Source organism: Bombus pascuorum, chromosome 4 (genome assembly GCF_905332965.1).
Source record: "Bombus pascuorum chromosome 4, iyBomPasc1.1, whole genome shotgun sequence".
NCBI lineage: Eukaryota > Metazoa > Arthropoda > Insecta > Hymenoptera > Apidae > Bombus > Bombus pascuorum.
In genome coordinates this window covers 11910978-11935483 of record NC_083491.1, presented here as the reverse complement: position 1 = coordinate 11935483, position 24506 = coordinate 11910978, and the positions used below count along the sequence as shown (strand labels likewise).

Sequence of the window (24506 nt, the reverse complement as noted above, 5' to 3'; positions counted from 1 at the left end):
GACGGACAGACAGTCGAGCAAGCGAGAAGCTCGCACAAAGGAAGGATTAATTTTAAATATCATATACTTGCCGGGCTAAAAGCGAAGGTGGAAAGGGCTCCGTCGCCGGGGAACTCCGACGACTGATAAGTTACGTCCTCACCGGGTGAGCCAGCTTTTCAAGGGATTTCCTCCCCCTTCCTTTTTTTGGTTGATAAAAGGCCACAGTAATTTCACCGTTGCCCGAAAAAATCGTGTTTCTTTTTTTGGTTCTTCAGAAGATTACTTATTCATTTGGATGATTACTTGATGGACGTTGATAACTTATGCATACATTAATGGTCAGAAATGTAGAATTATATATGTTGCATAGAAGACGAGATTTTTCGAAGATGGTCGGCTCAGAATTCTTCTATATTGGAAATTGTTTTGTCAGAAGTCTGTTCGAGTAAAGAAAATGAATATCGATATCTGCATTGATTTCGAATCGATAATAAAGTTGACAGGAGATTCGGTATAAGCGAAGAGTGATTCCAAATATTCGATCGGTAGCGTACTCCGTCACGCTATTTTCATTTTTGGGGCGAGTACTATGAGAAAAAGTGGAATTAGTTTCGAGAGACTCGGTTTATTAATTTCATCAAACGTCGTTCGAAATGCCTAAGTAATCGCGTAAATTCGACAGGTGGAAAAAAGTTGGAAGCAAAAGGGAAAGCTTCGCGGTAAAGGGTGGGGACCGTTAAAAAGCAGCGCAGAGAAGCGGAAGCGGCGGCGGTGGCGGGGAACAATGCGCGGCCACGAAATCGCATAAAGCTCCGCGACAATGCGGAACACAATCTAAGAACTCCAGCATTATATTACGTCCCATTGCGTAATAATACACCAGTTCGTGCTTTGGACGAAGCGATACACGCGCAGTTTTTGTTCGGCCCGCGAATAAACGTCGCAGGGGAATTCTTATCTGACGATAATTCAACGCGGGCCTCTGTATCGCACGCTCGATTTACTGTACACTCCGTGAACCTCGCCGCGCCGCCAAGGAATGCCGGCCCGTTATTATTACACTTTCGAACCTATATTCCGCGAACGTTGTACCGCGCGGCAAACGAGCCCGCGGCTAACGAGCCTTTGACATTTTGCCAATCCAATTGAACGCACCCGCCGAAAACTTGTAGTTGTCTCGCGCCAATGAGACAGCCGAAATCGCGGCTGTTTCGTGTTATTTCGCGCGGCTGTCTTTCCGTTGGCGATAACGTTGTCCAGCTTGCTCGAGGCTATCGGTAAATATTTGGCGAATAAGTTATTGGTCAGCTGTGGAAGGGTTCGAATATCGAGCTTGTTTGCTCGGGGTTGAACGTTAGGGAGTCATTCGCTAATCGGTGGTTTCGGATTATTAATGGCGATTGTGTTCTGTGATTGATTAGATTTCGCGATTTTTTAACGCTTCTATAATATCGGATCTTCTAGTCCAAATTGAAAAATTTCGTTTTCTTGTATTTATACGATATAAGTCTATTCCGACTACGTAGCTTGTATGCAAATTTAATGAATGTTTTCGTTCACTATTCTGACGAATCTTAATATTCGTATGTGTGAAAAGAAGTAGATGAAAAACTTGATTCCAGTACGGTTCGAAATAGGAGTTCTAAGAACGAAAATGGATCACGTAGGACCGAATACAATAATTAGGCTTAGTAGTGGTAAAGGTAATCCCAGTGTTAAATGGATGCTCGTGACGAAATTAGAAATGAGAATCTCGTGACAATTTTACGCAATATATTAATAACGTAAAACAAAAAAAGCGACCAGCAAAAATAACATCTACCGATATTCATCAAAACCTAAGATATGCATAATCACCACTCATAGTTGATGTCTTCGTTCTCGCCCAACTGCACGAACCCATATTTCCATTCAGGAATCAAACTCCTCAAACGCCAAAGAGAACGCTAAAAGAGAAGCCTGCGCGTCTTCATCCTATCGCGAACGTTTTCAAATTCGCGGCGCAACGAAATTACGAGCCACCGTGGAATTTGCCGTGAAGTCTACCCAGGGGTGGAAACAGGGTTGCGGAGACCACGGTGAGGAGAGGCCGGCTCTCGTAGCGGATTAATCGTGAATTATCAATCGACGGAGTCGAGCCGAGCCGAGTCGAGTCGAAAGCCGAAGAAGAGCCAGCAGCAGCGGCAGCACCCTCTGGTCGAGAGGATCCCGGAGGGCTTGCTGACCGACGTTTCTGGTTAATCGCGTTTGCGGAAAAACGGAGATAATTCCTGGTCGTCCGTCTGGACGATGGAGGCGTGTACGTGGCGCGGAGGAAAGGCACACAAGCCGAGTCGGAGGGCTATAACCGTGTAGGATATACGGGGGGGTGATGAGGGGTGAAAAAGTGGGGTCGTAGGTGATCTCTTGCCGTGTATGAGGCTGGAAGCCCCCAGCTTCGAGGTGGGTAGGGATTGATATTCGCGGGCACACAGAATTTTTAACTAGCCTGGCCAGCCTTTAGTCGTTCCGCCGCGAAAGCGCAGCAGAAAAGTTATGAATCTAATTTTCAGCGTATTTGTGTCTCAGCCACCCCTACCCTCCCGTTGCTCCGCCATCGCCACCAGGAACACCTATATCAATCCCCCTTTTCCGTATCTCCGTCTCTGTCCTCTTCCTCGTCCCTGAATACACGCGTCCCTCCACCTTTCTCTGTCTCACCCTCGCGCTCTCCACCTCTTCCGTCGTTCGCTTTCGCGTAATAAAGCGCGCCGCGGCTTCGTTAGGTTTTTATCTCGGCCAGCAAAAAAAATTAATTTCGAGAGACGCCATGGTTTTCCCATCCCCACTCGCCATACTCCCCTTCGTTTGTGTCCTTCCTCCACCTGCGGACAAGTTCGTCGTACGCGTAACGCAAGGAAGATGGACGCTTCGTACTCTGGTGACGTTTTCTTTATCCTCAAACGCACACACGGTTTTTCTTGTTTTACGAGGAAGAGTCGGTCGCAGAAGCTAGGCGAACTCGAAACCTGATTACCTTTTGCGTTGCGCTCAGTGCCGGTTTAAAAGCGATCTAAAATTTAAGGGGTTTCACGATGGATCTCAACGACGTGGCATGGCTCGCCCTGGTACTTTTAAGGGTTACTCTGCGATACCGTATGAAATCCCTTGAAGAACATAGAGTGTACTAATACCAGAGCATTAAATGGTAAGTTACATGGCATTAAATGATAAATCTGTAAGGAAAATCGAAAAAGAACGAACTGGCAGGTTGATAACTGCAAAGAGAAATGGGGTTTTTGCTCCATTTCGAACTGTGTATGTATATATATATATGCGGAGACCGTGAACAGGAGAAATTGATTTTTATCCTAATCATCCGATCGTATGGATACGTTTTACTCGGGTCATTAATTTTATCAAGCCAGCTCGCTAATATCTACGTTGCAGTCACGCGTCGCCAACATCCAATAACACTTGAACCACGCTGTGACTGGGCCACTACACGGGCGCTAGTGTAAATCAAGCCAAAAACTCCCTATATTTCCCCATACATCACTCGCGCGGATCGAGCGTGTAATTCCCCAGCTCGCGTTCGTCACGGTTATAAGCGATAATTCCAGTTAGTGCTTCCAGTTCCTCTTATGGCCGCAGTGGCCACGTTCACACCATCGTGCGCCCGCGCGCGCGACCACGCATATATCTCGCTCTAGATCATGGTTCGTGTACGGTGCTAAGTCATGACAGTACGCCATTGCGGTTCGTTTCTATAAATCTTCGGTGACCTGATAAGAAAAGATTGCCTATCGATGGTTTTACCCTGACGGACTGAAAGAAAACTTTGAAATTGTTCCTCTGCTATCCACACTGCTCGAAATAAAAATTATATTTCAGCAGATATTATCAGAATGCGGATACCCTAAATATTTTTTTCTACAAGCATTTAATATTCCACGTATCTAGGTTTTACTACTTGTTGCGTATTCCACACCTTTCAGGAATAAAGGTATAAACAAAATTTCGAAATTTGGAAAGAATAAAAGAAGCAGTGATAATTTGACGCATACGGTGCGTCCACGAAATCGATTGAATAATATATTGACATATCTGTTGCATTCTGGCGTGTTTAGGTAAAATGATTTTGGAAGTTAAATAAGTGAATGAACAGTGTATAATATTTAGCAGTCGTCGTTATTTAATACGAAGACTCCTCCGATGAAAAAGACGCGCAATTCTAAATACAGGGTAGTTGTGCAGTTCTCAAATTTTTCTCACTTTTGTTTTAGCAAACAAACAGAACTTAGATATTCTAAAAAAAAAAAAAAAAAAAAGAAACTCTAACACGCAAATGGAACAAAATATCGTGCATAAAAATAATTCTATTCTATTCTTCTTGCAAAACAACATTTACGAAGAATAAAAGTCGATCCTGTAAAATAATTCAAAGAACTTAGCAGAGTTAAGAAACAGAGTCTCGCGTTACTATCGGTACTCCACCATTTCCACGATACAACGATACCTATACAATCGCTATTAAATCGAATGGGGCACGACTTTAACTGTCTCTCTTCCAGTGGCTGTTCCGGCTTTCCACCCCCGATGTTCGTGGCTCGCGTGCTCGATGAAATATACTTAAAACCGTAATTACGATATAATCAGCGGGCCGCCGTGACCAGATACGCATCTCAGGGATGAAAGGAGAGGAAAGGAGGGAGCAGGGGGTCGCGATCGATCTGTTCGAACTGGAAAACCCTTTTTAAAAGTGTACGGAGCAAGGGTAAAGGTGCAGGAGTAGAGAGAAAGTGGTAGGGGGTTTTAACCGCTGCCGTTGAGCCAGAGGCAGAGGAAAGCGGTCTTCCCCCGTCCACTTCGACGACGCGCACCCATACCGACGTTCGCGAACGTGCTGTATACGAGATCGTGCATGTGCACGAGAAGAGAGGAGGAGGGAGGGCGTGAGGGGGAAGGGGTAGAAACGAGTTTTACACATCGCGTAAAAGTTAGTTCCTAATTATTCAGATTTTCTAATTAATGTTTCAGCCGACGATGATGGAGCATCCGGCTCGTCTTTCCTCTCCCTCTTTTTTCCTTTATCGAGCGCGCACATGCAGTCCCCTGTGCGCGCGCGAGTTCTCTCTCCTTATTTGTAATTGTCTCGACCGCCCGGGAAATTAGCTGCTTTCAGACCTATTTTTAATGGGAATTTAATGCTTCCATGACGAATGGCGCGATACTTATAGGAAGAATCACCGCGTGATCGATCTCGCGGACCAGAACATCGTGAACCGTACACTATTATGACACTGAATACCATTTGGCTGTGCATTTTTTTCTTTCTTTTTTCTTTTCTTTTTTTTTTTTTTCAAATGTTAAGCGTTACGTATAATCGGGAATTTTATTGCTCTTTCGGATCGATCTTGCAAGTTTTTGCGCCAGGCGTATGCTTTCGCGAAGGCAGTTTAAGTTATGAAAGAATATTAACGCGTTCGCTTATGATGTACGATTTGAATTTGTAACGCAAGCGAAAGACCCACGGAGGTCGTGAAAGAAACTTCATGTGATTTATAGAAAATTCATACGTAAAGTTGTAGAATATGGAAGTAAACGCGTGAAAATTATTTATTAACATCGTAGCGAATGACAATCGATGGTTAGAGAATTCATGAAATAGTATAATTGCGTGGAATATCGAGGCGGTTATTTAGAACAATTACGATACCTCTTCATTGTTAAACGATAAAGCGTCGACTAGAAAAGATGGCAAGTTTGGAACGATAATCTGTTGACAAACGATCGTATCGTTTCGACGACGTGCAAGCGCGATAAATAATAAAGAGCACTTTCGCGAAGAGCCGTCATTACCACGACCTTATCAGCCGCTCCAACGTCATTGAGAACAGACTCTAAGGATGTTGTCGAAGCGTATCGACAGATGGCGCTGACTCGAGTGCGACTCTCGCTTGTTCATACTTCAAAACAGCTTAAAAGATACGTAAGAAGAAGAACTTCAAAAAGAAAAGAAAAATCAAGGCTGGTTCGTGTTTCTTTACTGTTAAGGTTATTCAGTGGATGGAATTAAAGAAATGCGTGGGCAAACTGCAAGGTATTGAAAGTATATATATTGTGAATAGTAAATTACAAAATATGTAGTACTATGTAAACCGGTCCAGATCCTCTCGCTAGCAACGTTACCCTGAGACTGAAACAACTGCCGAAACCAACGTCGGACGTGTACCGCTTATGGTCTTTCCTCGACGCATTCTTTTGTCTATGCGCTTTCGAAGACCTTAGGCGCTTGAGAAACCGAAGACCAGATGTAGAGTTTTCTCAGAAGTGACGATCACTTCAACATTTACGAAGAAGCAACCTTGGATGACCAAACGAGAGAAACATCCCTTAACGTAAGGGGAAAGAAAGCACTCGTATCGGAGTCGAGGTCGATTCAACGAACCTCACCGAAACATATGCATCGTTCTCATTGCGAACGCAATTTCACGGGTTACATAGATAAGAGAGCGGGCTTGCAAGTTAGCCAGCCTGAAAATGGGGAGAAGAGGATGGGAAAAAAGCGAGAATAGGGTGGGGAACTATTCTAGGTTTAGTCCCTATATTTTGTTCTACTTGAAACTTACGGAATGAATATCTAACGATATTGGCTGTATCATGCTGCGCCTCTGACTCGCGTCATTTTCGCTCGAGTGCAAATATTCGCTCGTTTTTGTCAGAGTTCACCCGTACCCATCCTCTGACAGTATGTTCCAAAACCACTAAACGCGAAATTCATCGGTTTTCATGGTAAACCATGGTACGAACATCGACGTATGAGCCACGCTCGCGATACAAAATGAAATTCTCTCGACGCGTGAAATTAATCGCGTACGAAACTTCTTATCGATAAAGTGGAGGAATTTAGAAGTTGGTGGGAAGGAAATTAAGACGTTCGAAAAGTAGATTGTAATGCTGTTAATAAGAATTGGAAGATTATTTGCGATAGTATGGTATTAATGAGAACACCGGAACAAACAACGAGGGTGACAATGATATCGATTTTTTATATACCTTGGTGAAATCTAAATTTACGATGCCGTCCGCAAATTGTTTACCTATTTAACGACTCGTGCTGATATGATAAGAAAACGATCGAAATCCGGCCTAGGAGGAATGCTTTGTAACCTTGCAGCAATTTTTTATACAAATTATTATTAACTAGTAGCCAATAAGTACTTCCATTCTATATAAATAACAAGAGATTAATTTCTTTATTTGTAGAATTTGTAAATAATTAACACCTCACCCGCATGTTTCTAATATAATACGAGAAATCGTGCTAAATATATTTCCTGTCTTTCTACGCTAAATCATTTTTTAAATTAAACACTGTGTGTATCTAAGTTTATTACTAATACAGTTGAATCTAAAAAATCGTTCGTACATAGAAGCTCCATTGTACACTAAATATATCGCAAAGAAGGTAAATTTACTTTCCTTCTTTTCACCTATAAAATCTTCGTAAAATTTTAAGAATCTTTCAAATGCATCAGAAAACCTCCACCGTATAATATTCCTGTCTTTCTTCGCGCGAGCAAGTATACAAATGACAAATTGTAAATTCGAAGGGGTTCAGTTCAAATTCATTCGATCGAGAGATGCCGCGTTCGAACGAAAGTTGCATCGAAATGCGACGCGTTTCTGTGAAACGCTGCATCGTGACGGTACAGAGGCGCGGCGAGATTTTCCCGAGGACTATTACGCAATCGTGAAAGCCTCGGTTTCTCCATCCACCCACCGATCTGTCAGTCGGTCTCTAATCCGTTTCACAACAGTCGATTTCACGATGAGCGGCGGGTGAGCGAGCGAGCGAGCGAATACGCTCGTGCGTTCGTGCACTCTCGCACGGAGAGAGGCGATAAAATTCGTCGTCCCGTTCGCGGCGATTGTTTGTCGCGGCGCGTATTGCGCACTCGATTGCCTCTTATCACGGTAATTATCAGCAAATCTTCGTATCAGGACAAATACCGTAACATCGTGGCGGGAATGCTCGGCCTACTGGCGTTAGAAACGACATGGCCGCGTCGTCGATGTCTCCACGATGGCTTCGCGGTCCACGTGATCGCCGGCGATCGCAATTATCGATAAAAACCGTCAGAGGATCACGCCACTCGAATATTTGCCATTTTACAGATTTTTTGATTTCGGCTCGATTTAATGTCACTCGTTCGGATTGAGAAAACTTGGTGGTTTCGTGTATTTCGTCGATCCCTCGGTTCATATTGATTTCGCTTGCTGTTGTAAAAGCATATTGGTAGATACATATTGTGGGTACAGTAGATTTAAATCTTTTGTGAGATATTTGGAGATTTTGCAAAAGTTCTAAGAAAGTCTATAGGCAAATGCGAGACTTGGACTTCTGAGAATATTTGCACTTGGAAAAGATCGATGATATTAATGAATGAAATGATTGGATTTGTTCTCGAGGGAGGTTTCGTGTAACTCATTGATTGCTACAATTGGTGTTGGGAAACGCAAATTGTAAGGAAATAGTAATGAGATGTATACTTATAAATATTTGGAGAAATAGTTTTAGGAAAAGTTTTAAGACAAATTTGAGATTTTACGTAGTGTTTGAAAAAATTAACGATACTACTGAACATATATAATGTATAACATTATTATATTCTATAGTTTCGGAGTAATAATGTGTTCTTAGTAAATCTGGAAAATCGTGGAACTAAAGAAATTCGTTACGAATGAACGGCTTGTCAAGATGACGATTAGGTTTCGTTAATTGAGACGTATAGTATAAGTAAATGAACGGTTAATTTATCGTAGCTAGTAGAACAATTCAAAAATATTACCTCTGATTGTAGTAAGATATATCAATGAATTTGTACTAACAGTTTTGTACAAATAATTATAATAATATAAATAAAGCTAAAATAATAAATAAAGTAAAATAAAGTGAAGAAGGATTTACATGTTTATCATTTTTTGTTATCATTTCACTTCACTGCTAAACAAGATCAAATACATAACGCGTACTCTTTTTAATTAAACTGACAAATAAAAAGAAAAAGTGAACCATTCGTACAAAGAAACTGAAGAAATATTTCGAAAAGAATTTCCACATCTTCGCCTATCGATGAAAACAAACATCAGAAAAGAAAGAGAGAAAGAGAAGACACATGTTGATGATAGTTTGTCTAAAATACTCGAGCGAGAAAAATAACACCCTTCACCGAGCCGTCCTGAAGAGGCCGCCCTGGCGAAGCAGGAAGTCTGGTCGCCGCAAAAGATCGTCCGGCCTAGCATAAGTGCGAATAGCGTTCTCGGTTATTTCTTGATCTATCGCTCTGGGTACATTAGCCAACGTGTTTTGAAACACTCGCCGAGCGTATTTGTGTTGGCATCGGCGGCGCGTTGTCTCTCTTTCATCTCCCCACGGTACCAGACTCTTCGCCTCGCGTGAGACGTGCCGCGAAACCGAGAAACAAAGTCGTTAGCGGTCTAATTGCGAACCCTTTTCCTCCTAGGACGACCTGTCCTTGATCTCGCGATTCTTTTCCCCGGAACAGATCAAAGACATGGCTGCGTCGTGTCGCGAACAACCCTGTCCATCATCCGCGACGCCCCGCCAAACGAACTTGCGGGGAGTTAATTACCATCCTGATCCGTGGTAAATTCGTCCAAATAAGAATTACACCGACTTAAATGAAATTACGCGAGGCGTTAAGGTAATTCGGTATGCTCTGAAGTCTTCGTGCATGACCAAATGTATCTGTCGTGCGACTCTTGGTTGGAGGATTTTCTTTTTTAATTCAGAAGATTACCGGTGACGAAAACGAGAATTCCTTTTATACTCGGTATTCCAGATAATAACTTCCTTGTTCGATTAAGATGAAAACGCGCCAAGTATTTTGTTTGTCTGTTCTTGGACCTTTGCGAGCGATCAAATATATTTATCGAAGGATTTTTCTTGCACGAACTTTTTAATATAATTTCTAAGATTACTGATGTTAAATGGAAATTATAATTTTCCCTTTGCGTTCGATTTTCTTTGCTCGACGATAAATTCGCTGTATTCTATCATAAGGTTTTTTTATCTGTAATAAGTAAGCCAGATCGAAGTCAACGGTAACAAAGGACGAAGGTAACAAGGTACGTATTCTATTTGCAAATGTATTGTAACGTAATACAAGTGTTGATCATATGGTGAAAAACTACAATTGAGATACGCATAACTCGTATTTTGGATTGTAAAAAATCTGAACAAAAGAGTATATGTACACCATAAAGTAGTAAGATTAATTTGTATAACAAAACGATTTAATAAATAAAAGTTACGCATACCACTTAAGAGTACGAAATACAATCTTCAGATAATATATTTGATACAGCGTAACGTTTAGAAGTTGATTACAACTGCAGAGTGAGTTCTAGAGTGAGTATTGTTGGATACGATCTGTAACTGTCTATATAATTTACTAAATTATTCTGTTGAATACGGTACTTAATTCCATCAGGTTTATTTCGCAACGGGCTTAAGTAAAATATTTATTTTTCTCACTACCGCTTGATTCCAGTGAAACGACGCATACGCGTTGAATTGATACTGATTCGTAACTGCATATTAAACTGGATCGTTATCTAGCATGTGATCACTGATTTAGCAATCTTTGCCCTTTTATCTCAGTTATGTGGCAACGCTATCAATTTCTTATGATACCGGCCGTGATTTTTCCAAAATGTGAAAGCGCCATATCGACCGTCACTCAAGGTGTTTGAAATTTACGGTACGATAATAAATTTATTTATCGCTGTGTCCTCTATGGATGAAAAGCAAATGATCTTGAACGTCATCAGCGAATCGTTTGCCTCCGCTGTATGACAAATTTATGATCGAATCGTACAGATACGTAACGTGTTTGCTCCAATATTCGTTAGAAAGTAATATCGAATCCAAGTCGGTAATAACGAAAAACAAAATTCCTTCGTCTTTCAAAAGTGCTATTTATCTGTTCTAAGAAATAACTGTACGTATACGTGTAATCGGAGAAGAAGAAAACGTTTCAAATTCCAGAGAAATATCTACTGCAAATATTATTTGGGATTTCTAGAGATAATAAATAAAGTTCGAATCGAGAATTTTACAACTACGTTTCAAGAAAAATTCTTGTCTCCTTCTTTCTTATCCTTCCTTTTCCTTTTCTTTTTTCTTTTCTTTTTTTTTTTTTTTTTTAATAACTATATGTTTCGTCGGAGGCAGATCAAAGGAATCCGGTTTTTGTGGCCGATACTGTAAACAATCGAAAAATGTTGGTCTCGAATGTCCCCGATATAAAATGATGACTTCGTGATATTTATAACTCAAATACGTCAGTCGCCACGGCAGAAAGCATTTAGCTGATTTCCATTCTGATTTCTATAAGATGCTCTGCCGATAAGAATAGCTGTTAAACAATGGTCGATTGTGATGTTCTAATTGTAACAAAATTCCTTATTGCCGACCATTAAATATTTAGACAGTTTCCTTTTTAATTCTACAACGATTTTGAAGAAACCAATTTTATTTCATTGCGAGTTAGGAACGTGTTCTAACTTTCAAAGAAGTTGTATATTACATATTAGAAGATCGTACGTTACACGTCGCTGGTCTCGAATGTTAAAACTCGTCGAAGAAGCGTAAGCGACATCGATTTGTTCAGAACTAAAGCTTGCAGCAAGAAATGTGCCTCATCTTTACGACAAATTCCTTCCTACAGATTATATACCATTAATTTCGAAACGCCTTGTATATAAATTAAAAGGAAGAAAAACGAAGATCACGGAAGCTATCCCCTTTCCAAATAAATGGTCTGAAATCCATCGTGCAAAACAACGTCTCTTTCATCCCTATCAATCGATTTCCTCGCTTGGTAACCATAAACCCAGTCCCTCGATAGCACAAGCCTGCCAACGATTCATCTCCAGCGAAGATAATCGAACTACTCCTTTCCTCGGCTACATTGTCGCATTATTTACTCCTCATTATCATCCGGGGCCAGCGTAGCATCCCGTCATCTACCGATTTCCACCCCTTAATCGGGGAATAATAAAAATCATCCCTGTCGCGCGCGATGGCTTCTCAATAAAGACATTGTCCGCGAAGCAAATTCTTATCCGTGAAAAGGCGTCGTTGCCGCGTTCGGTGGTAAGGGGTTGTTCCGGTTACCCTTCGAGAATCGGCCAAGGGGAGAGAAAAAAGAATGGCGGGGGGAGGGCGGTTGGATTATCGAGCTTCGAGATTACAACTCGGGCTGAAGCGAACGATTTCCTTCGAAACGGGAATACCAGAGCAGCCAGTGCAAAGTGGTAGCTGGGGCGGACGAGGGTGGAAAAGGGGTGGCAGCATTATTGGCCCTAAGCAGGATACTTATTGAACTCTTAGCGGTGTTTTTATCACTCCTTTCTGGTGTTCGCGCGCGCGCGCGCGCGCTTACCTTCTCACCACCGGCAACGGAGCTTTTAAGTGTTTTCGCCTTTGTTTAAAGGACTCGGTTCTCCCGCCCTCGTGCCGCTCGCATTATGCACCCTTCTCGTGGCCCGCGAGAGGTTCTTACAAGACTCCGATCCGTAAACCGTCGCTCAAGGGTTTGACCACTTTGTGTCCTTTTTTTCTCGAGGGCTGCAACAGCCGCGAAACTCGAGACCCCCTTGCTGACGGTGGAATTAGGCGCGGTTCGATTTTTTCCAGTTGGTAATCTGCTTCCAACCAGACATTCAAAGATTCGGATGCATGATGATGCTGAATTTTTGTCCACCGAAATATATTTTCTTATGTTGAATTTTCTGTACGCTTCTTGGACGAAGTGGAATTTTGTAAAGCGTATGGTTTTGTAGAATGTTACTGGAAAATGGGGCAATTCCGTAGACTCGCAAACGCGGAGAGGAGTTACGCGAACCATATATGGTATAGATGAATTTTTGCAATGAATTTTTAATTGTCATGCGTTTCGTTATATTGTGGAGAATTTCGTATGTGTATTTTAATAGAGCGATATTTGGTACATTATATAGTTTGGTGGAATGTTAGTAGAAAATGAGGCGATTTCGTAGAAGGATCTTTTAGATGGTATATAACAATGGAATGTTATTTTAAGAGTCCGTGGGAAGACTTTACGAGGATTTTAACGCGACGGAATGCAGTTTAGGAGAGGCTTGCATCGCAGCAGTCTACCTTAATAAAATATCGTAGTGTTATACTACGCTTTAAAAAACTGCCTCTTTACAGTCTCTGATAAGGTATTGCTAGATTATAATATTCCATAATAGTAAAGTAACAGTGCGTTTTTAATTCATTCGTTGAAATATTAACCTGTTAGTAAAACTTCCGAATAATATGACGTATTAACAAAGTACTGTTCTCTGTCAGATAAATAAAGAATAATTTCGAATTACTCTTTGCACGGATAAATTACATACGAGTACAAGAAAACAGATAGGATATATACTGAAAAATTATACGTACAGAATATCAATTTCTCAAACAAATTCATTTATACCCTTTTCCTTGAACACACAATCGTTCAATTAAGGTTGACGTACAGCCACACAACAAAACAAAGCAATTTATGCACGTTAAAAATTCTCTGATCGTCGATTTGTCACGAATTCGCAGGTAGAATCGATGAAAAGGAAAGCAAGTCGATTCATCGTGGCTCTTGATATACCCATAGAGCGTATGTCAAACCGTCTTCGTCAAAATCCAAACGATTCCCAACCTCGACCCAACCCCGACCGGATGAATATTCATCGATACCGCGTTTCCTATTTATGATCTTCTTTCATTACCAATTCCGTCGGTTCGTCGACTGCCATTAGTCACACTTTGCGTACCGAAAGCGTGATTCCAGGCGTTTATCGCGAATCGGGAAGGTGAAGTGCACTCGGGGGTGAATTTCACCGACTGGTGTGCGCGTGCTTCGTGCGTACGATCCGCAGAGAAAACAGTGAAGGGTGAGAGAGAAAGAGAAGGGTAGGGGAGAGAGTGATCGAGAGAGAGAGAAAGAGAGACGAGGACGAACGAAGGGGTGAGGGAGGGCCACCACGTGTTCTATCGAGTACGTCAGTCATTCAGTTCAACGCGCACGCGGCGCAAATCTCTGTGTGCAACAGTTCAACGGAATTACACGGTGTTGTATCGGTGTGAGAAGCTCGATGCACTCGCCTCCGTGTGCCGTTTTTACAGATGAAAAAGCCAGCGTATTTAACCGTTAAAACGCTTCAAATTCGAGATGCACTCGCGAGCCATTTTCGATAATTAATCGACAATCGTACAAGTTTATTTCGAGATTTCGTCCACCTGTAATTCCTTTCGCGTCAAATTGATTGCGTTAATGCGAGCCCCTTTGAAAGACAGTCTCGGATCGACTGCATTTTGCTGTAAACTATCCTTTTTCGCAAGACACAAATGGCGTAAGTAATAGAAAATTCTGAGTAAATTTATTTATTGTAAATCGTAATGTCGTCACTTTTCTTTATTTTTCGATTTATAGAATTTAGAGCATTATGGCTGCTGAAGGGCTCGAACTGTTCACGATTGTAACGAAACCAAAAGATTCTCAATCCTATGAACGTCTTCACCCGAGTTTAATATTAAAATCTTTCGAATTTTAGTTTTCATTGTATCGTAATCAATTTGACGATTTGAGCGAAGTGTAGGGAAACTTTGGAAACGTTAAAATACGAGACTCACCTCTTTGTCCTTCGCTTGCAGTTCCTGTTCCAGGTTGCTGTTCGGCGTCCTCCTGGGATTGCTGGCATCGTGTACCTGCTGCTGATCACTTGCCTGTGGAGTCTGAGACAATTTATGTCCCTCAGTCTTCGAATTCCCATCATTTGCCGCGGCAAGTTGCTCCTTCAATGCAGAAACTTCCTTTTCCGCCAATGTCGCCCTCTGCAATCAAATTAAACAGCAAATTAAAACCTCTGCCCTTACGTACTTATAAGATTATTTAATTCCTCTCAATGTGTAATTAAAATTGATATCACCGGTTTGTCACAAAGATACTTTAACTAAGAGAAATAAATTATTTAGGAAATCGATTTGAAAACAAATATACAGTTTAATCTCGATAAAAGAATTTTTAAGAATTTTTTATTTCAATTTTTAACAAAAGAATTTTAATTTTTAGTGTGCTCACTATTTTATCATGCTACGACTGATATATACACAAATGGAATTCTGTCGATTAATCAAATTACCTATTCATAGAGGGTTTGGGATAAGTTGAAATTAGTGTCTAAATTTACTATTTCGCGAGTCTTGCTGGAAATACCTGGCAAATAATTAATCGACACATGAGCTATATTTATTTCATTTAATTCAATTACTATCAATTCATAAGTACTCATACAAATTTTAGAGATTTAGATATACCGATATATTCTTAGGACACTGTATGAGCTTTTGTAAAATGTAGGAGTAGAAACATGTTTTTCTAATAATAACTACTACGAGTTTGTATTTTTAGCTTGTTGAATATCGATATATTTTCGATGCGAGTAACGCTAGAAGGCTAAAGAGGAATCACGGAAACGTTCTCAAAGATGATAAAATCATCGCGGTGCCGTAATGACAAACACATGCGTCCTGCTCCCACTCCAATGGTTCGTCTATTCGGCCAATCTGTACAGCAACGGCATATGCTAAAGTCATTAATTGACATCTGGAAGCAATTAAAGTAATTGCGAATTCGGTAGTAAAATATCGAGAACACCGCGCGGACTAATAGGCAACAAGTCCACGTCAGTTTTTACTCGATGCATCGAAGCATCGATCGATCGTTCCGCGAAACACCGACGCTAACTTCTCTTCGATTTGAAATTGTACGGCAACACGGAATCGTGTATACGGCCATCCTATAACATGCTCGTTCACGACCCGCATATATTTCCTATAATTCTCTTTGACCGTACGAGTTCGACTTTTTTCTCTTTCCATATTTTTCTTTCTTCATGAAGCCAATTGCGTTCAATCGTTGTCGATATACTGGCAAGTGAACGCATCTTTTTTCAACGACCTGTCACCTGAATTATCAGTATGCAGAACGTAGGAATTTATTCGTCCGGAAATTCATTGTCACATTTGCATTAAAAATATGTTACGTTGCATTTATGTCTGCAAGGATTAAAATTGTACTTCATGTCGGTTAATTTCTAGTTCTGTGATTATGCAAGATATCTCTGATATTTCCGATAATACACATTTATAAGGAAATATAATACAAATTACAAAGTTATTAGAGAATATCGAATGCAACCTGTGCATAGAAATGGATTCTACACGAGTGTTAGAGATGTTAATTTCTATACTAAAACTACCCCAACTCTTCGACCGACGATCGTAGAATATTCCCGATATCCGACTTTACCACTTGTCGATGAATTACAAATAATTATATATTATTCCAGAATATTAGCTCTCGCCATCTCATTTACCATAACTTCCCATTTATCGCGGTATACAAATCTTACATTTCATTTATGGTACCGGTAGCTATTGATCGGAAGGTTAACGTAAATAATTCAAATATTCTGTCGTGTGACACGTAGAACGAGTAGAAATAAGATATTTTCAACTTCAAATGTAAAAAGAAAAGAAAAGACAGTAGATACATCCCAAACGTTCAAAGTTGAATATCAAAAGCGTTTCGCAGTGTAAAATCGCAAACGAAAATTTCGAACAATCTAACAAACAAGTCATCCAGTGGTTCGACTATTAAAGAGGGAAAAAGTAAAAAAAAAAAGAAAGACGACCACAGTAGCCGACATCGAAACGACAAAAAGAGAGACAGTGGTCGTCGAGACAAAGTACGAGACAGCTGTAGTAATGACCCATTGTTTCCTGCAAAAAGCCTTGACGATGTTATCGATAATTACGAAATGATACGGGAAGCATAAATACATATCCGAGTGCACGATGCACGTTCATCGGAATGGCGGACGAAGTATCGATAGGCTGTCGAGGCTCATCCTGTGTATTTGTCACGAGTCGTTTGGAAAAGTGGGGGAGCAACGTCAGCGTAGCTATATAAGGCTGATGAAGAGGATCGAGAAGATCGCCGATAAAGATCGTCCGTCCGCGATCGTCACATTAGCGGCGGAAGTCGTTGGAAGATAATGGCTTCTTTGAACGTTCCTAACGACGTTGCTTTTGTCGTTGTTCTATCAACAATCGGCTGTTAAGAAATTTAAGTTATGGGATTACGGGAAACTCGAGCAGTTCTTCCGCTCTTTCGATTCATTTCAAGGCTTTCAGATGCTTCCTCTTTGATTCTCTTCCTCCTTCGTATCAATCGAATATGATTGCTTCAACGATCGTTGATTACTAATAGATTGCCTATGAAATATTGCCATTAAATGTTCCATTGTCGCAGTCGATATTAACGTGGAAAATAAGTGAAAAAGACGCGAAACGTCCCTTTTCTTCCACCTGTACAACGTATTATGAATTAATTGTAGCTGGATAAGAATGGTTTTGAACGTTGACAATTGTTCGAACGTTTGATCATAATTCATAGATGATAGGAAGTTTCGTGAAGAACATTAGGGATACGACTAACGTTATGATCGCATTTAGCTTGTTCATGCAAATTCATACCTTTGGCAATACGCGTTAAAGTATGGAACCTGAACAAAGATTCGTTTCATCCACTAAATATTATAACTCCTATAGTTTGGATGCATCACATGCTTTCGCATATCGTATATGTACACTTTCGCATCTTTCAACTTCCTATCCCCATCGCGAACATTCTATCAACATTTTTTTCAATATTTAAAAAGGAAACCGAGCACGCATATTCAATACCAAAACGAAACGACAGAAACGATTTAAACAATATGTGATTGATTGACAGTGTACAGAATTGAATATCCGTTCCCATATGAAAGAAATGAAAAAATATAACAGATTTTGCCGTGACTGCTGACTTGTATCAGAGTCGAACGCGTTAACACAGATATTTTGCGAAACACAATAATTCAACGCGACAGAGATCACGTTCGTTTTTCGTCTATGACATCGCTTGACAAAGAAAATTCGCAGGATTGATAGGAAGCAGGAACCTGTTCGGTTCGATCGTCAGACAGCGCCTATTACGTACTCGCCTTTCGACCCTGACAGAGTGAGAAGGGGAGGTGAAGTTTCGATCACGACAAGGCGTTTCGTCTTGGGCCCGACGCTCGTCTTACACCCCTTCGCAAATTGACGGTTATCCGAGTTGCACGGCGTTCTGAGCATCGATCGATCGCCACTCACCGATTCGATATACGGAATCGCGGCTCATTGCACGTTGCCCGCGTGTGCAAGAACCTGCTTCGGGGCTGCTTTTAGGCCGGGTGGTCACGCACTTTCGGATCAACTACCAGGGCATCGATCGGTTTCTGTCGTGTTAATGCTTGTTTCCACGTTTTCTGCCCGTTCAAAGACTTCGCTGTGTCGTGTAATTAAGCCCCGTAATTCGTTGTAATTTCGGGGCCACGGTTTCGTGTATCCTCGTGCATTTGTAATTCAAATCTTTTTCCGTTTTCGACAAAGTTTTTCTTGAGAAAAGGAAGCGTCGCCGATTCTTGCAGCATTTCAGATTTATAGATAAGAAAATTCTCTTTTTCTTGGTTACTCGTTTTCTCCATACGATACGCAACTCTTGATTGTTCGTTTTCCAACACGATCGTGATTTCTTTTACGAAACGATTCTAGGCTTGTTGTTAAATTACACCATTGGCCTCGGAAAAATTATAATCTCAGAATGACGTTGATATAACGATTGATTTAGTTTAACGTACCTACTTATGTACATATACAGCTATGTAACTTTGATATAATCCGAGCTTGCCAAGTATTTGAATGGAAATTGATCCTCAAGTTTTGTGCAGTAAATTTTATACAAATCTTAGAAGGTATTAATAAAACTATACGCAATGAGATGATTAGAAACGATCCGTAATACAAAAGTCGAACGTAAGTAGTATAGGCTGGAAGAAGGTAGTAGTGTTCCTGATATTATAGTACGTTTATAGAAGCGCAAGAAGAAAGTAACATAAGCTCAAGTTGTTACTTATGTCCAGTATAGCGACAAATATTTCAAATTTAGATAGGTAGAAATGTGTGTAAAGAACGTTGAAAAATAGCATTGTTCGCAATAAAGAATCATCGTCGAAGAAAATCTATCAGCAATCTCTGTGCCTTACATTGGCACATATTTATATTCGAAACCATAATAACACATATATTATAATATAATTTTACAAAAATTATGAATTTATGAACATTTTCACAGGAAATGAATTATACAAATATGGTCCTTTTTACTTTTTGCTTTTACGTAAATTTACTTCCCAATTTACAAAACAATAATAAACCGGTTCTTAATCATCTCAGCATGAAACGTGTTAACCTTGCAATAAAATACTGTAGTATCTAATAAAAATGATCTTCTCTTGCAGTATACACAGAAAGTTCTTTGCACTTCGTACTTCAAAAATATGAAAAATTCGTAAAATATAAACGTCTTCGTACATAGACTATAGAGGTGCGTCTGTCCAGAAAAGTCAAAATCTACCTAAATGTCTCTTAAAGTCAACTCTATTTAAAGTCATCGTATCTGCATATTCTACATTTTCTTCATCTTTTCGTCAAGTTTGAGTAATCTGACAGAATTCAGAAAGGAAAGGGGCAATCGTCAATGAGCACTCGTAGCAAGTTGGCATAGCCAACGTATAAGCGTGATTCGAGAACGTTTGCGAGTGCACGGCATGCGAGTGTCGCAGCTGGCGACGCGCGGTGTCGTAGCCCGTCAAACGCCGAGCATTCTTTGTGCCCTGCCGGCGGAATATCCCGAATAGATCAGCCTCCCTCGCGGCTCGCGCACCCACCCCGCCGCACGTATTTCTATTTTTACGCCCTGGCCCGAATCATCAGCGTGTCCCGTTCTTTTCTACCATTTATTTCGTGACGGTTGACTAATGCGCGAGAGGCATCGGGAATTCCGGTTGGATCGATGCGTGTGTATTTCGATGCGACCTGCACCCCAGTATCACTTCACTCTGGATATTGTGAGAAGCGCGAGGAAAAAAAGCGGGAGATTGATACTGCTTTTTTGATTAATTTTTAATCGTTTATTTTCAATTTAAATCCCCTGGTGGTTTTAAATTCTTTCGGGCTTATGCTTCTACATTCGATCAGTCCTCAGTGTCACTATATAGAATTTGTTCTTTTGTGTTGTAATCCGGTTTGATAGAAATAAAGTATATATGTGGTTGGTTAAGAAGCATTGAAAGTACATCGACATCGCGAAGAGATTTTGCAAGTAATAAATGTCCCTTGGAACGCTGCTTCAATCGCGAAAAATTGATCGTATTATAGGTACGTTTTTAAAATAATTGATAGGCGTAACGATAATTGTGTTTCCTTGATAGCAATTTTTTGTAATTAATAGAAAATTGAGTATGTCTATTGAGTATGGAAGTATTAATCGTGTGTAATTTATTATATTAATTATATATAAAATATTAGGAAAATACACGAGTAGTACTTTTCAAATACTTGTTATAACTGTTACCTAATTGAAATCCAATTTTTGATATAATTAAACATATGTTAATATATGTTAAAAAGTTTCTAAAAATTCATAATTGAAGATTAACGAGACACGATACTGATCATTCATTGAAGCAATATGAACCTTAATTAGAATAAATGTAAATCAGCCATATAGAAACAACAGATGTACAATAATTACAAGCAAACCACTTGTCAAATTTGAATGAATTATCTCATTATCAGATCATTTAAAAACAATGTGTACCGTACAATTTTCTCCATAATCTACATAAGTACATGTTAAGCAATTATCGAATTAAAATTGTGTATGCACGCATCTGCTTTATCACTATAATGGAACTCTTTGCACATCAAACGAGCGTAACGACGTCGAACTACGATATACAAGATACACTTCTTTGATTTATTCTCTCATTTGGAAATTTATTTTCGAATACCTCGCACGTGCTTTCACCTCGAGTGTTCCTTCTTTTTTTTTTTCTTTTTTTCTTTTAAACCATAAAACACGCATTCATGCCGAGACGTTACTAGAGGCGTTTCCATGATACTCGTTCTCATTGAAATGAATTTTAACGATCGTGTGCCACGCTATTCCCCTCTATACTTTTTCGAAATAAAAGGAAAGCCGCAGCAGCTAAATAAAGCAATTTATACTAGCAGCTAAAACGAATATCTAATTAACATGAAATGCATCGTTTACCTTTACGACGTGTTTTACTACGCCTTTGGTTTCGTTTCCAGATTCGCGTGATCCAGCTAGTCGCGACTTCCTATGTCTGACCTTTGACACGCCGCAGTAATGTCCGACTATTGTGCGTCGTTCTAAAATACATGAGTCTGAACGGCGAAGTCTCGATAGTCGATCCTCGCGAAATATTTTTACGCGATCGCGATTATTACGCAAGACGTTCAAGAACATTTTACGATCATTCTATTTTTTTCACTTTTCTCGCAAACGCTGCCTGCTACAAATTCGCGAACAGTGCTTGAAACTTAAAAAGATATTTGATATCCCTACCATGTGTATCGTATTCGCAAGAGCTTTGATGTAGACACGTCATGCTAGAATTTCCAGCAAACGTCAGACGCGTATGCGAATGTAACATTTGAAAATCGTTTAGAAGTATATGGCTTTTGAACGTAACACCAGCATTTTAGCTAATAGGTAATCGAAAGTGTCTATATAGCATATACGTCCAAACTATGTTTCGCTCTATTACTATATGTTATTATACGTGAATTACATTTCAAACAAACGAAACATTAAACAGCTTTGAAAAATCATATCCAGCTTTCCATTCCACTGCAAAGGAACTATATACGAAATATCTATTTTAAACCATTCGGTGACCCTTCGAACCGATATTTGTACAACTACAAACTCTCCCTAAGAATTTCTGTCGATCGATACGGGGAAGCAAATCGATCGGTGGTCGTAAGCAAAGGACTGTGAACGTGTATGTAGAATCGCGGTTGCCCGGTTGAACACCAAGGGCCGGGGCGTTATATGGTGGCAAGAAAGGGAGGAATACCTTACACCAGCCGTCTTTATAATCTCCCGCGTGGCAACAGAGGGGGTGGTGGAAAGGTGGCACTGGGTTTGGATCAGCCGTTTATGACTAGCGGCGGTGTTATATTTTTTGGCTGGTGGCAGGAAGCAGGAGACGGTCGTGATATTTCAAATTTTCTCATTACACCTCGAGGTGCGAATGATCTCCACCCTCTCCTTCTCCCTTTCCTTCTTCTCGTTCTCTCGAGCTCTCTCACCCCACCTTTTCGCTCTGTTCCTTCGTCGTGCTCTGCTACCCTATCTAGCGCAGGCTCTCTTTACCGCACCGATACACCGTGGCGCCGTTCCACCACCTCCCCCAATCACCTCCCCACAGCCCCCTTCTTCAATCTCACACCAACCAGCCATCAGGGTGAACCCCTCTTGTATTTATTATTAAGATATCGACCGGCTCTAAGTCCCGCTAGGTACTACGTGCAATATGCGGCGGGAAACACTCGAAGCATACACACGAGTCGCGAAAGAGAATACCCGAGGTTCGACCCCTCTTTACTTGTTCCCCCTCTCTCTCTCTCTCTCTTCTACTCGCGCTCTCTCTCTCTCTTTTAGCCCCCTCCACAACGGAGGAGCTTTCAGGGGTCTCCTCTTTTTTCGACGGGAGCAGAATACCATCGATGCTAATTCGTGCTTTGTTCGGGACACTTTTGTGCCACTGCAGAAACGCAACGCGGAGGCAAAGTGAAATAGATGAGAGTGCTCTTTGTTTCGATCTGATTAAATGGCGCGCTGATTGGCGCGGCCTGAATTAGTAGTCCGTTGAAGTGCTCGCGCATGTGACGTTCTCGGGGCCCTCCCTAAGAACAGGGATTTCTGCGATATATTGTCTCGCGACGGCCATTATTTCCCTGTGTCTATGAATATTTCGTTCCGAGGTGTATGACGTTCGAGAATCCGTCGATATTGTGTTCGCTGGTTCGGCCGATTTTCAATCGCCGACGAAGATCTTGCTGCGAATATCTTTGGAAATATATTTACTCCAGCCGCTGTCTATGAAAAACTACAAATTAGGAAGTTTCTTCCAGATGGAAAATTATTGACTACCCAACGATTCAGTAGTGGCAGAATATTTTTCTGGTTTGACTGAGTCTTTGGGTTGGTAGTTTAAAAGAAATATATTACTCACTGTTAAAAGGAGGTAAACTCTGTTTTGTATTATGATGTCGTTCCCTTTTAAATATCTACTGTACACACACATGGATGTACGTAGTACAACTTTATTGATTACCTATGAAACTGCTAGCAAACTTCTATCAAACTAAAGATGCATAGAAATGTAAATTTATAATCGCAGAATTCATGGGAATTAGAAAAACGAAGCCAATAAATGAAAATAATTAACGTTACAAAATACATGCTTTATTCTATACACTTCACATCACTCACTCACACTATACAATATCTTCATCCTTCAATTTCTCACAATTTCCTCAATTTTAATGGATAAACAGTGACGCTGTGCAAAATTTCCAAACTTTTCCAAAGCCTCTACTCGGAGTTCGCAAGAACCGCTGCAACTACGACGATCGAAAATCCGTTGGAAAGAAGCGGCCGAAGGCGACGAAGAAAACCGCGAGGGCCGAAGTCGTCTGTAGCCGGCGGTCTTGGGAGGTCCATTAATCGTAGGACAATAAACGCGGTCCTCTTCTCGAACGAGATACTTTTCGGAGGGTCATCGACCGTCGCGTCGCCTTCGTTTGCTTTTCTCCGAAGCATGTGTGCCGAGGACGGCACTCCATGTGGCACAGGTTCCCACGTGTGAGACCAGTTTCAACATTCACATTGAAAGAAGAGAGACTCGAATGAAAGAGAGAAAAAAAGAGGGAAAAGTAAGAGAGCGACAAAGAGCACGTCTTCCAATAAGAACGCGTCCGTACAGCGATATTTAAGAAATGTCAATACATCGTGACGACGATGGATAAGGGGTGGCGAATGAAGGGTTCGTAGATAGAAACCGGGCGCTGCGACGACGACGAGAACGACGACGACGACGACGACGACGACGACGACGACAATGCCAATGGCGGGGCCATCAGTTCCCGAGCAACTAGCCCCGAGGCACCGGTTAAAAAACGAACGAACCCCTTTGATGTTCCCCGTTGTCCTAATGAAAAATTAAAGCCCCTTCTTAAACATCATTAGACACGGCCACTCTTTCAAGTCTCTCGTCGACTCGCGATACGCCTGCAGCGCGTAATCATGGCCCCGAACGAAGATGCCTCGTGTTTTGGCCGCAGGCAAACGATCGAGAGGTTTGACGATGCTGTTTCAGGCCGTTAGTGAGTTTGCAAGTGGGCATTTTTTGAAGGTTTTAGGTTGCAGCTGATCGATGTTGGGCAGAGACAAATATTACGTGTTTGACTTGGAACGAGATAT

At 40.9% G+C, this 24506-nt stretch overlaps 1 protein-coding gene across 5 annotated transcripts in view; it reads right to left on the bottom strand.

The window, feature by feature from the left end:
* Positions 1-24506, bottom strand: part of LOC132906494 (homeobox protein cut) — a 163116-nt gene that overhangs the window by 76529 nt on the left and 62081 nt on the right. For all 5 annotated transcript variants that reach the window (XM_060958733.1, XM_060958731.1, XM_060958729.1 and 2 more), the window contains exon 2: positions 14693-14893. In XM_060958733.1, coding sequence (XP_060814716.1) covers positions 14693-14893 — 201 coding nt within the window. The remainder of the gene's footprint in view (positions 1-14692; positions 14894-24506) is intronic.